The 13,038-nt window shown below is 42.3% G+C and overlaps 1 protein-coding gene across 1 annotated transcript in view; it reads right to left on the reverse strand.

Moving 5' to 3' along the window:
- Positions 1–6,119: 6,119 nt before the first annotated feature.
- SLC49A4 (solute carrier family 49 member 4) overlaps positions 6,120–13,038 on the reverse strand; it is a 92,048-nt gene continuing 85,129 nt past the window's right edge. The window contains exon 9 of the mRNA XM_047790783.1: positions 6,120–7,171. Coding sequence (XP_047646739.1) covers positions 7,056–7,171 — 116 coding nt within the window. The 3' untranslated portion in view covers positions 6,120–7,055. The remainder of the gene's footprint in view (positions 7,172–13,038) is intronic.

Genomic DNA, 13,038 nt, shown 5'->3' on the forward strand with positions numbered 1-13,038 from the left:
CTCTGACAGCTTTTGTGCCCACATTAGAGTCTCAGTGAAGCCTTGTTTCCTAACACTGGTGTGCAGCTCAGATCTTAACGTACTGAACCTAGGCTCTCACTCGATAAAAGATCTGTGCAGCTCACCTGGCAGAACTTGGCCATTGGAGATGACACTGTTACAGAGCAACTTAAAATATTTGGCTGCCATAACTCTAGAAACACAAGTTCAAGGATCAGCTTTACCATCTGATCCGACAGTTTGATTTCTACAGGTACAAACCCACTGCTAACTCATTATCAATCAAAGCAAATCAGAGGACGGGTTTCTGGTTTTGCCTGATTCCAGTGAGCAAATGCAGCAGTCTGACCTGGCTCCCAGGATGCTTTCTCACAGCAGACAGTTTCTCTTATCGCAGATGATACATTTAATAAACCCTGCATTTCATATATAAAGTCCTTTGGGGAAATAAACAGCACCTGCTGCTTATCTCCTAGCAGAGACAATGAAAGAGCTGTTTCTTGTTGAGTGTGGGTGGTGGCAGAGCCCACTGTTCACGGGTAGGGACTCTCGGGGGAGGACGACGGCACAAATAGGTGCATGCATGCCAGTCATTTTCTAGTACTTAAATAGGACGGACCTGAATTTCTGAACTGGAAGAGACCTTAGGGAACACTCTTTCACTTCAGAGTTGCAGATAAGTGGGAATGAAGGGGCTTGCCTGAGAGCAAACAGCTGAAGCCATCAGACCTGGCCAAGCTGGGCTCTGGAGCTCTTATGCCAGCTAGGGCTCTTTCAGTCTTCTCTAGTCTAGTTCACAACTGGTCAGCTCTCTTAATAATGCGAGCAACTCAAAAAATCTGGGCTTCACATAGCTTGCTTCCATGCAGAGTCAGAAATAAGTAGGAAGATAAAACCAGAAGGGGAAAGCTGGATGGGAAGGAGGGCAGGCGAGAAAGTGACCAGGGGAAACTAAGTTCTCGTCCTACTGCAGTTCATCGACTTTACTAGTAGCTACGGAAGGTGGCCAGAAAAATAGGATTACCAGAATATTCAAGAGCTATTACTATTGTTTTTCTAAAAACGGGATTGCATATACTGCCCTCTTGATTTTCTGCTTTCCATAGTATGCTGTGCCTCTGCTGAGACCAAGGAAACCCTGTCAAGAAAACCTATTTGAATTTTGGGGGTGAGACATTCATTTTCTTCTCACACAGTGCATGGACCTTAGTTGGTGGCATAAAAAGTCTATTTCCAATAAGAAAAACATTGCATATTGGAATTCACCGTTACACTTTAGAATATGATAGAGCTTGATGGCATATAACAAGGTCTGTGAAATGTCTCCATTTAACCATGGCTTCATTTGATACAGACTCATCTTGGAAAAAAAGGAGCTCAGAAAGCCCTGCCCAACGTGTTAATGCCAACAAAGTCTTAAGGAATAGTTCCTGAGATGACCCGATTTTAAATCCTCTCGAGGTTTTCTATCTATGTATGTAAATGCATAGAAAGATTTCTGAAAGGACTCACAGGGATTACCTCTGGAAAGCAGAATGGATTAAGCGGCACATTTGTATGGAGGTAGACTTCACTTTGTATTTCTGTACTGGATATTTTATAATGAGTATACATTCATGTACCTGTTTAATTTTCAACAATTTAAAAGAAAGAAACAATTTATTTCTGGTTAACACATTGATCATTAATGGAAGGAAGGGTGGTCTAGGAGTCAAGTGATTTGCAAATCCGAGCTGCGTCCTTTAACCTAAACGGTTCTCTGTTGGCTTATTTGTAAAATGGGATGCTTGGGTGTGATCTTTGATGCTACCATCCCTTCAGGTAAATGGAAAGAAAGCCAATCGGAACCAGGGGAAATCTAAATTGTAGTTGCCATCAAAAGTGCCTCCAAGTCATTCTTGCTATTTTGATCAAGACTGCAGAGGCCTCACTCATAAACCAGAAGAGCTGAAAGTACTTAGGGCTGAGCTTCCAGCATCCCCTTTGGTACATCAAGCCTCATGAGATACCAAATCTGGCACATGTAGAGCTGAGATGGATTGATGTGTTTTTATCATTTTAGCAAGGTTGCTGAAATGGAATCTTGTTGCACTTTTAAGCTTTTTTTTTTTTTTTTTTTTTAATTAATTCTGTTTGTTAAATGAACTGACTAGCTGGGGTGGGGCGGCTTTTTGCTCTGAGTGTGGGCTGAGATGGAAAGCTATTGTTTGAGGCCTACTAGGTTCCAAGGCACAACAGCAAGACTGCATACATCAAGTCAGTCAGTTCATATCCTAAAGGTATAACAAATAATAGCTACAGAAACTTGGTAGAGACCTTTGTTAATTCCCTTCCCGTTTCAGGGGAATATTCTAACTTAAAAGAATTGGTTGTGAGACGAATTGTTAAACCTTTCTAGAGTACCTGGATTTGCTTTTTTATGTTCTGCTCATGCCACCATCGTATTCAGAAGGAGGAGGTCTGGGCATATGGCCTTATTACTGCTCAGGAGGGAGAGTGGGTTTTCAGCCCTGGAGCTTGGGGAGAACTTGATGGTAAAGAAGCCTGTGCCCAGGAAGTCAGTTCAAGGAAGCAGAGATCAGGATGGAGCTGAAAGGTTCAGAAAGCTTTGGTACCGGGCAGTGAGGACAAGCGAAGAGCCTCAGGGAACTGGTAGGGGAAACAAGGGGCTGGTGTTTCAGTCCTGACCAAGAGCAACCCAGAACTGGTCCTCGAAAGAGGGGTAGGTCTGGGGAGGGATTTAGGGCCATGCCACTGCCTGTACTCTGCCTCCAGCCTCTATCATCCCATCTCCTGGCCTGAGGGTCTCTTGAGGGCTTTGGTATCAGTTCCTAGAGGTCATCTCCTAAGTTTGAGGTTCCACCTGAACCGGGAGGGCGCCTGAAAGGAAATGAGGGCTCAGGGTGGCCAAGAAGATGTCTGCTGACCGAGCAGACCCCTCCCGGCCACTGAGCACAAACTACCCGGTGGATGCTGCTAAAAAAGCACCTAAAATTCTGTCCAGGTTTGTTCCTCGAGGATGGTCCCACATGCTCCCCCCACCTCAGTACTGCTTATTTTTCCCAACAGACTAGCACACTGCTGAGATGTTTTATCTCATTCTTTTCTGTGTAAGTACAATCATACAAATGAAAGGGGAATTCTGTTTTTCCTATATTTATGAAATAGGACCAATGAAATCTCAAGTTTTTATATATTTTTTCATATGACACTTTCTTCATATCACACAGCCTTTGCACTTGCTTGAAAATACAATCTCAGCAATTCCCCTACTTATTGTTTTAGGGGAAAATGTAGAGTTAATGTGATTAGCATTAATTTAAAGCAAATTTACGCTGCATTTGCATGTGATTTGAGTTTAAAATGAAGCTTGTACTTATACAAGCAGCAAGATGAATGCCTGTGTTTCAGTAAAAGTAGGAAAAATAAAAACATTAAAAGATGAGTAGATGAGAATTTAATTTCCTCAATTTAAAATCTCTTAGCCTGAATCCTTGATTAGAAAGGCTTCATAAAGACAAGCTGTAAACATTCTCAATAATTAAACACGAATGTATGATCTATGCTAAAACTTGGCCCTTAGGCCATATGTGCTTAAATATACAAAATGGTACTTGATTCCCTCTAATTATTTTATTAACTCTATCCTTCAGTGAAATGCATTTGTATATGTAATTGTTTTGTTCCTGTGCCTCCACCATGGACCATGTTAAAAAAAAAAATGCTTCTTTGTACAAACTGTGAAGTATTCGCTGATAAGACACAGGGAACTTTCACTATAACATGTCCTTACCAATTAATAATGCTGCTGACTTGGTTAATGAGGATGGAATTATTCATTAGAAACTTTTCAGAGCATGTCACTGGGAGCTAAGACTTTGAAATGTTAGAGCACCAACAGGATAGCGATGAAGAAAAAAGATGGATTGCACTTAGAAACCAAACAATCATCTCATTTTAATGGCATTTTACTCTTAGGCCCCACTGATTTTGAACATGAAAGAGTATTCATGAACATCCCAAAATGTCCAAAGTCGGCTGCAATTCTGTGAGGTAGAGAAAAACATTGCTTTGGGAGTCAGAAGGTGTGGGTTTCAGTTTGTTTTACTTGTGTCACTAACCAGGATTGTGACCTTGGGCAAGATCCTTTCTACTTCTCTGGGACTGCATCTATACATTGGATGGGCACTTGGATGGGTGGAGGGTTAAGATTTTTTTTTTTTTTTTTCAGTTAACAGCTGGTCTTTTGATGCATGTGAGAAATACAAAAAGTGAAAAAAAAAGATATACAGGTAAGTAAATAATGATGGAATCCTCTCCCCCCACCCCTGGAGTCTTTTACTTCTCTTCCTACCAGGTTTGATATGTGAAAAATTTTTTTTTTCTTTTTTAGGGCCACACCTGTGGCATATGAAAGTTCCCAGGCTAGGGGTATAATGGGAGCTGTAGCTACCATCCTACACCACAGCAATACTGGGATTCAAGCTGTGCCTGTGACCTACACCACAGCTCATGGTAGTGCCAGATCCTTAACCCACTGAGTTGGGACCAAGGATTGAACCTGTGTCCTTACAGATACTAGTCAGGTTCATAACCCACTGAGCAACAATGGGAACTCCTGGGATGTGAAATTTTGATCACTTAAAAGAGTTGCAGTTTGTGACTAGAAAAATTATTTGCGGAGGGGTAAGCAATGTAAATGAGAGGGAGGCGTCTCATCTCATGTACTAAAAACAGGGGTTAGTATTTTATTTTAGTTTTTTAGGGCCATACCTGCAGCATACGGAGGTTCCCAGGCTAGGGGTCCAATCGGAGCTGTAGCCACCGGCCTACACCACAGCCACGTGGGATCGGAGCCATATCTGTGACCTAAACCAAAGCTCATGGCAACGCTGGATCCTTAACCCACTGAGCGAGGCCAGGGATTAAACCCATGTCCTCATGGATACTAATCGGGTTCGTTACCACTGAGCCACGATGGGAACTCTCCAGCGCAAGCATTTTAAATCACTACCCACTTGGGATGTCTTTGAACTAATGAGTCATTTAGGTAATATTTTTTACTGTTATTTTTTACTTTGTGTTAAAAGCAGAATTAACCATAATTAAAATGCTCTGTATGAGATATCTCACAGCAAAGTTTTATATAGCAATGTCCTCAGACATAACAGTTCTGACTGAAACCAAATACATGATCATTCTTCCCTCACCTTTCTGTCTTCATTCTAAATGGGAAGGGGAAGGGGTGGTGGTTATTTAAGCACCTGGGTCACAGACTATTGATATCTGGACTGGCTGGCTTTCAATCATCTTTAAGAATTCTACTTTCCTTTTCCTCGTATTTTTATTTAAGGAGAATGACAGTTTACTGGAACTAGGTCTAGCTTTCTTAGGTTTTCTTCTCTTTAGCAAGTGACTTCATCCCTTCAGTTCTTGCTGCTAAGTTATTTTAGCAGGGTGGTTTTCAAGGGGGATGGTCTAAAGGTGACTAAAGACAGATGTTACATTTGGGGGGTTTCTTACTTTCCAGATGGCACAATTTAGGATCTTAGGCGGCTTGGCAGTAGTACAATCCTTCTCTAGGACTGAGGTGAGTTAACACATAGCCTCAACTTACCAGAGGGTAAGGAGAAGGGGTATCTGGGACTGTGTGATGGTGTGTGCTGGCCAGGTCTCCTTAACCACACCTCACCACCCTGGGTAATGGAAGGAGCTGGCTCACACTCTGCCTGTCCAGAAAAAGACAAAAATATATATCAATGAAGATATAATTTCAAGTGAGGAAAAAAGGAGAGGGGGTTGGAGGAAGCTGAGAACAATGAAGGTAAAATAGTCTTGAGAAAGTGTTTGTTTTGATGCTGCGGGGAGGGGAATTACTGAAATGAGAATAGTGGTAATGCCATAACCCCAGCAGAGCGTATTTTATGTCAAAGTGAAATACATGTCTGGGAGCTAGCCAATGGGTGTTATTTTTGAAAAAGCTCTCATCCACAGAAAGAAGGCAGGTATTGGCAAAATACTTCCTTTTCAAATATCCTGACTCCATACCAGAACCGAATATTTTATAACCTGAATTCAGAGATATGAGAATGTAATTCAGAAATCACGCAAGAGATGTGAAAGTTTCAATGCTATAAGTTGTTAATTTCAAACAAGGGTCATTTAATAAAAGGTCACCCTGGCAAATAACAGCTGGTGCTGGATTTTCCATCCCATGCCACCGCATATACATCTGCCCGAAGACACGGGATGTTCTGTGGAACTTGTCATTTCACTTTTAACAAAGTGCTAAGTCGGAACGGAATTACATTTTTTTCTACAGTATTTAATGCGACTATATGAAACATTTAGTCACCTTTAATATAACCATTTAAGAGCCGAGTAGATGAAACTGCATTTCACAGAAACAAGGATAAGTTAAGACTGAGACGCAAAGTATGCGCTCTGAAGTTGCTGGAAAAAAGCACTTGATCGTCATAGAGTAGGATGGCCAAAGGTTTCCGCCCTAATTAAAAATAAGGAGTCGTATAAGAAATGGCTTTATTAGAAAAAAATGTAGTGTACACGTGGCTAATTTCTATCACTGATATGCCTCTTGGCTATTTTATAATTAAAATCTGATATAGGGTTTAAACTTCTTTAGAAGTTAGTGGCATTTCTTCCTATTCTGATAGGTGACTTAGGGAAGGAGTTATCTTCATGACAGACACCCTTGATTTCTTTGCATAATTAATCAATCAGTAGTTGAGCACTGGCACAAAACACAGAAGGAATTACTCAGTGCTTTCTGTGTAAGACATCACACTTGTAACCCCAGACTCAGGCACAGGTATGCCATTGATACGGTTTTAAAAGTCCCCTATTATCACTCAGGTTCCACATTATTATTACCTCGTAGTAATGAAATTAACGTCATCATCTGTAACCTAACAAAACCTCTGAATGAAGTTTCTCTCTTCTCCTTTTTTTTCCTGTTAGATGTGCAATTCCAAGCGACTGTGCAGTGTGCAGTATTGATTTCCAGTCTCTTTTTAAGCTCCTTCAAGTCTGTGCTATTATACTGAGACAACCACATCAAGATAGAGTCTGTCATAGGATTCCCTGAAGCACAGAATGAGGAGGAGACTGAGCAAACACGACCCGGGAAGGCACCAGTTGAACCAAGACAACTCTGTAAGACAAAAACATGCAGTTGTAAGCATTCATGTGTCACTAACAGACAAGCACCTGTATGCCCGGGTGCAATGTGCTTAGCGTGCAAAAGCTAAGTGTACCCTGGAAGGCCCGAAAACCGGCTTTCAACAAACAAACAGCGGCAACCTGGAGTCTGAGTGATGTATGTAATATGTTACAGGGCCTTCCTGTGGAAAACTTTTAGACAATATTGTTAATGACTTTTCATCAATTTAATCCACCTTGACTGTGGCCAAAAAAATATTACTTCAAAGAAGGAAAGATCAATCACCTTTAAATGTTCCTTTGGTGATTTTTTTTTTTTTTTTTTAAGAGCAGCACCCAGGGCATATGGAAGTTCTCCGGATAGGGGTGGAATCAGAGCTGCAGCTGCTGGCCTACACCACAGCCACAGCAACGGTGGATCTGAGCCCCTTCTGCAACCTACACCACAGCTTGTGGCTTGCCACCATGCTGGGTCCTTTAACCCACTGAGGGAGACCAGGGATCGAGCCAGCATCCTAATGGATGCTAGTCAGGTTTGTTTCTGCTGAGCCACAATCGAACTCAGAGTTTAGTAACTATTTTTAAAGTGCCCTTTATCACCACCACTCCTGTCCTTATTCAGAAATATCTGATGGATTAGAAAGACAAATAACAATCACCTGAATTTTGAAGTAACACATATATTTTTGGAAAATACCTAATACTCAGGTAGGAAGAAATTCCCTAATTCTTGAATTCTCAGCAAGAAATCAAGCAGTGGAGTTCCCGTCGTGGCACAGTGGTTAACAAATCCAACTAGGAACCATGAGGTTGCCGGTTCGGTCCCTGCCCTTGCTCAGTGGGTTAATGATCCGGCGTTGCCGTGAGCTGTGGTGTAGGTTGCAGACCCGGCTCGGATCCCATGTTGCTGTGGCTCTGGCGTAGGCCGGCGGCTACAGCTCTGATTCGACCCCTAGCCTGGGAACGTCCATATGCCGTAGGAGCGGCCCAAGAAATAGCAAAAAAAAAAAAAAAAAAAAAAAGAAATCAAGCAGTGATCACTGTAAAACAGATTAGGAAAAAAAAATATAAAACAAGTAAAACATAAAAAAAGAATCCTAATTCTACCCTCAGAGAAACTACTGTGAATATTTTGGTTTCTTTCTAGCTTTTTTCCTACTAACCATGATGGTTATGTATGATACCAATTAGCAGAATTTATAGGAATCATCTAAACGGGCACTTCAAATACTTTTTTGTTTTGTTTTTGTTTTTTGGACTATGCCCATGGCACATGAAAGTTCCTGGGCCAGGGACTGAACCTGTGCCATAGCAGTGGCCTGTGCTGCAGCAGTGATAACGCAGGATCCTTAACCTGCTGAGCCACAGGGGAACTCCCAAACAGCATTGGTTTTTGATGTAATCAAAGAATCAATGTGCTTCTTCAAAAATGCCCATTCACAAATTTAGGACTCTCCAGTAGGCCTCCTGCTACCCAAACACCTGCTGCCCTCTGCCGACTGTGCTGCTCTAGCTGCTTCCTTGGCTTCTGGGGCCCTGGAGCGGCACATCTGTTCATCTTCCTTCTGTCCTGACCCCTCTGTCAGTCCTGATGTAGCAGCACAGAAGTAAGCAGCAGCTTGGCACAAAGAGGTTGTTATTGGCAGCGAGGTGGTGGTGGGGTGCGGGGATAATTTCTCTGGTTTAATATCCAATTGGCTATTTCAATTAAAAAAATGAGGGAAACACACTCCCTGGTACGTTTTTTCCTTTGGGCACTGCTAGGGGTTTATATTTTCCCTCTGTGCTTCCACAGCATGCTAATACTGCCTTAATCTTCAAAAATCATCCTAAAGATTTCTTTGCTGCTACTTTAGTTTAATCCATAATTCATGTGGCTAAAAGTGCAATTTATGCGCAGGAATGGAAATCAGAAAACCAACTGCTAAGAAAAGGTGCTGAAATATTCCCCCTTTTCCCCGTGTAATAGGTTCACAAAAGCAGCCTCCCTTCCTTTCAATTTCTACATTTTAAAAGTCAGACATGCTATTCTATAGCATGGAACAAAGATGTGCATTTCAGGGGTATCTGCAGGCAGAGCTGTTTTCTGTCCTTTACTTGGATTGACTGTAATCCAAATACTCAGGAAGGCTGTGGTCTTTCGGATCCTGTCTTTATTTTGATACTCCCTGAAATGATACACCAGGCGTGTTCTGCTTTTATATTGGCCATATAGCCTCTGAATTTCTGATAATTTTAACAGGCAAAAAGATGCAGTGAAAAAATAGAAAAGCCAGTAATGTATATCTTAATAAGACATATAATATGCGTATATTAAGTGTGAGCATTTTTGACTTTAAGATCGAATTTTACTCAAAAGAAAGCACAGTGTAGAGTTCTCTTTTGGCACAGAGAGTTAGGGACCCAGCACTGCCGCACCTGCAGCTCGGACTCAGTCCCTGGCCTGGGAGCTTCCACATGCCATGGGCATAGCCAAAAAAAAAAAAGACGTTTTCTAAGTCTAAAAAGACGTTTTCTAAGTCTTTCACGGAGAGCTAGCTAGAGCAACACACATATAACAACAATCAACTTGTCCTAGGTCTCCTTAAACCTAGAATGAGTCACATGTTGCCAATGCAGACCTTTATTTTATCAGTTATAAAATGCTTCCTTCTACCTGGGGAATTTCCAAAAAAGTGCCTTAAAATTGCTCTTTGGGATCATGGTTCATTGGTTGTTTTTCACTATTGTGCCTCTCTCTGAAAAGTCAAATCCACCCTTCAGTACCAACTACCAGTGTTCTTTGAAATTAGTAGCTTTTTAAGAAATTGGTCAGAGGCGGAAACCTCTGCACTTCCCACTGAAAACCACTCACACAGAGCATAGCTAAGGGGCTCCAGTGTGCAGGAAATAGCTGCCGAAAAGTTCAGTTTGCCTCAGCGGGAGAGAAGTGAGGTGCTGCAGTCCCTTCGGAGCCTGGTGTCACATGATGTATGACCCAAAGAGTCCTGATCCATCAACATTTTCTTTGCAGCTTCCACAATGAGCACGGCTTTTCAACATTCCTCCCCTTTGCCTTTCACTAGAAAAAATATCAATCCATACTCCAAGGTGCCACGATTCGCCTCTGTTTCTGCTGGTTCTCGATCACCTCCTGTTCCACAGCCTGAGGACTCTGCCAAATCACAGTGAGACGGGCTGAACTGCACTCCAGGCTCTGCACCAAAAGGTGAGGCTCTGGTGGGACTGAAGCAAGTAGGACAAAGCAGTATTAACCTCTTCACCTCATCTCTTTCCCTGCAATTGGGTGCCATGCTTTTGGTTTCTACCCCCTTTGAATACTTGTCTGGTTCCAGGCATCACCCTCCAGAACCAGCCTTCTACTTTCTTTGGGGATTTAACTGAAATTATGGTAATTTAACAAAACTGTCTCCACTGCCTCTCAAGCGAAGTCATCTGACGCCATGGTTTCACGGTGTAAATGCCCTAGTCCCTTCATTCCATGTTAATTACCCGAGACCTCTGACCATCACTACACTATTTTCTTAGATATAAGATGACCTTTCATGAGGCCACATCTGCTGAATGTGCTCTCCTTGTAACCACTGGTCTGTGCCTCCCTCCTTCAGCACACAATGCAGCCTCAAATTCATGGTCAGCTACTTCAAAATGAAAGGACCGAGGTAAAAATCTTTAATGTTTTTAGGAGTTCCCGTCGTGGCTCAGTAGTTAACGAATCTGACTAGGAACCATGAGGTTGCGGGTTTGATTGCTGGCCTTGCTCAGTGGGTTAAGGATCTGGTGTTGCTGTTAGCTGTGATGTAGGTCGCAGACAAGGCTCGGATCCTGCATTGCTGTGGCTCTGGCATAAGCCGGCAGCTACAGCTCTGATTAGACCCCTAGCCTGGGAACCTCTATATGCTGCAGGAGTAGCCCTAGAAAAGACAAAAAGACCAAAAAAAAAAAGAATAGAAGAGCATTTCCAAATTGATTTTGTATGTGTAGTAGAATAAAGCATCACTGCTGTCTGAAATAACTCACTGAAATTTGCAAAGCAGACATTATAGGAAGTAACTCAGTTTTTCAAATATGCTTATATTAAGTAACTTTTTTTTTTTTTTGACAGTGACCTTTCTTGGAGTTCGAAAAACTCCAAGAAATCTCTGACAGGGTCCTAGATTCCCAAAGGTGAATCAGAACAGGTAACAGGAAACTCTGCGACTCAGGGCTCCAAATAAGCCAGTGGCACTGGTATAGAAGCCTGTGTGACATTTGTCATCAATGATGGCAGTGGCCATAATCTGCAAGCAAATCACCAGTGGAGCCTATCTTGCCAGACAGGGCACATGAGCCTGGTCATCTTGGGGTGAGTCTGTACAGCCCTGAAAAACCATATCTGATGTAGTCATCTCCCAGACAGCACATGGTGGGGAAATAAGAAATCTAGTCAGGAAGTTTAGTACTTCCTTGAGAAAAGCCCACAGATCTTTAAGATGATTAAAAATTGAGCTCTTAAGGAGTTCCCACTGTGGCTCAGCAGTAACGAACCCGATTGGTATCCATGAAGATGCAGGTTCAAACCCTGGCCTTACTCAGTGGGTTAAGAATCTGGTGTTACCACAAGCTGTGGTATAGGTTGGCAGCTGTAGCTCTGTCTGATTCAACCCCTGGCCTAGGAACTTCCATAGGCTGTGGGTGTGATCCTAAAAAGACAAATAAATAAATAGAAGCCTAGGTGCTTGCATTTCTAACATTAACAGCTAATTATCCAAAAGGAAACAAAACATTTGGTGAGTGCCCTGGTCTAGGCTCTTTCACGTCCATCTTCTCATTAACTCTAAAATGTCAGAACATACTGGCAATTTTTTTTTTCCTGAAAATCATCCTGTTTAAGATTATTTTTTTTAATTTTATTTTTCACAGTACTCATGGAATTTAGGCAGAAACCTTTAACATCTATAAAGTTATGTATAAGAACATGTGATTAGAAACCAACCCAGAAGCTAAACCCCAAAGATTCCCAGCTAGATAAATCATCGATTGTATCAGGGAGACAGAATTAGTAGAAGTGGTGTCTGTCGTCTCTTCTGCTGCCTGTGCCAAAGAAACAAAAACGTCTGCTTGTATCTGGTCACTCTGAATCTGCAAAATGAAGCGTGGCCACTGATGTACAGTTGAACAAACTGAAGCTGCCGCAGGACCCAGGAGCGTGACAGAAACACTGTGCTGGCTGAGCTCAGTGGTCGGAGGGCACTGGGTTCCTCCAGAGTCACAGGGCACAGGAGAAGTCCCTGCCTTAAACTGATGAACAGATATCTGCTTGTTATGGTCTAGAGACCACGTGCAAAGGTGTATTGGAGGATAACATGATCAGCCCTCTACTGTTGTTGGCTTTAAATGCTGGGAAGACAAAACAATTTCCATTCGACAGGAGCAAAACATGCTCAGCCAGGCTGCAAGGACCACTCAGCCCCGCTGTGACCATGAGCTGGAAAACTGTTTCTACCCCCCTAAGGGCAACAGCCACCTCTGATACTTTATGGGGCAAAAGAGAGGTGCTGAGCCTCCAAAGTTCAACTGTGACACAGCTGAAGTGCATTCAAGCTGATAATGTAATAGCTGTTAGATGACTTTGTTTAGAAAACTGTCTGGAGGCAAAGACCTCACTCTGACACCCGGTGATGGCATTTTCTTTAACGGCAACAGATGTTTCCAGAAGGACAGTGAAGAGTGGTCTGACTTCATTAATATCACTCTCCTTTGACTATATCATCCTCTTTCATATGATAAACCAAACGTCTATCAGGTTTAGCAAAGTTGAAACCTTCTTTGCTTGCATTACTGATCCATAGAAATAATCTAGTTTGTTGCTCTAATTAC

The sequence above is a fragment of the Phacochoerus africanus genome, chromosome 1, assembly GCF_016906955.1.
Source record: "Phacochoerus africanus isolate WHEZ1 chromosome 1, ROS_Pafr_v1, whole genome shotgun sequence".
Taxonomy (NCBI): domain Eukaryota; kingdom Metazoa; phylum Chordata; class Mammalia; order Artiodactyla; family Suidae; genus Phacochoerus; species Phacochoerus africanus.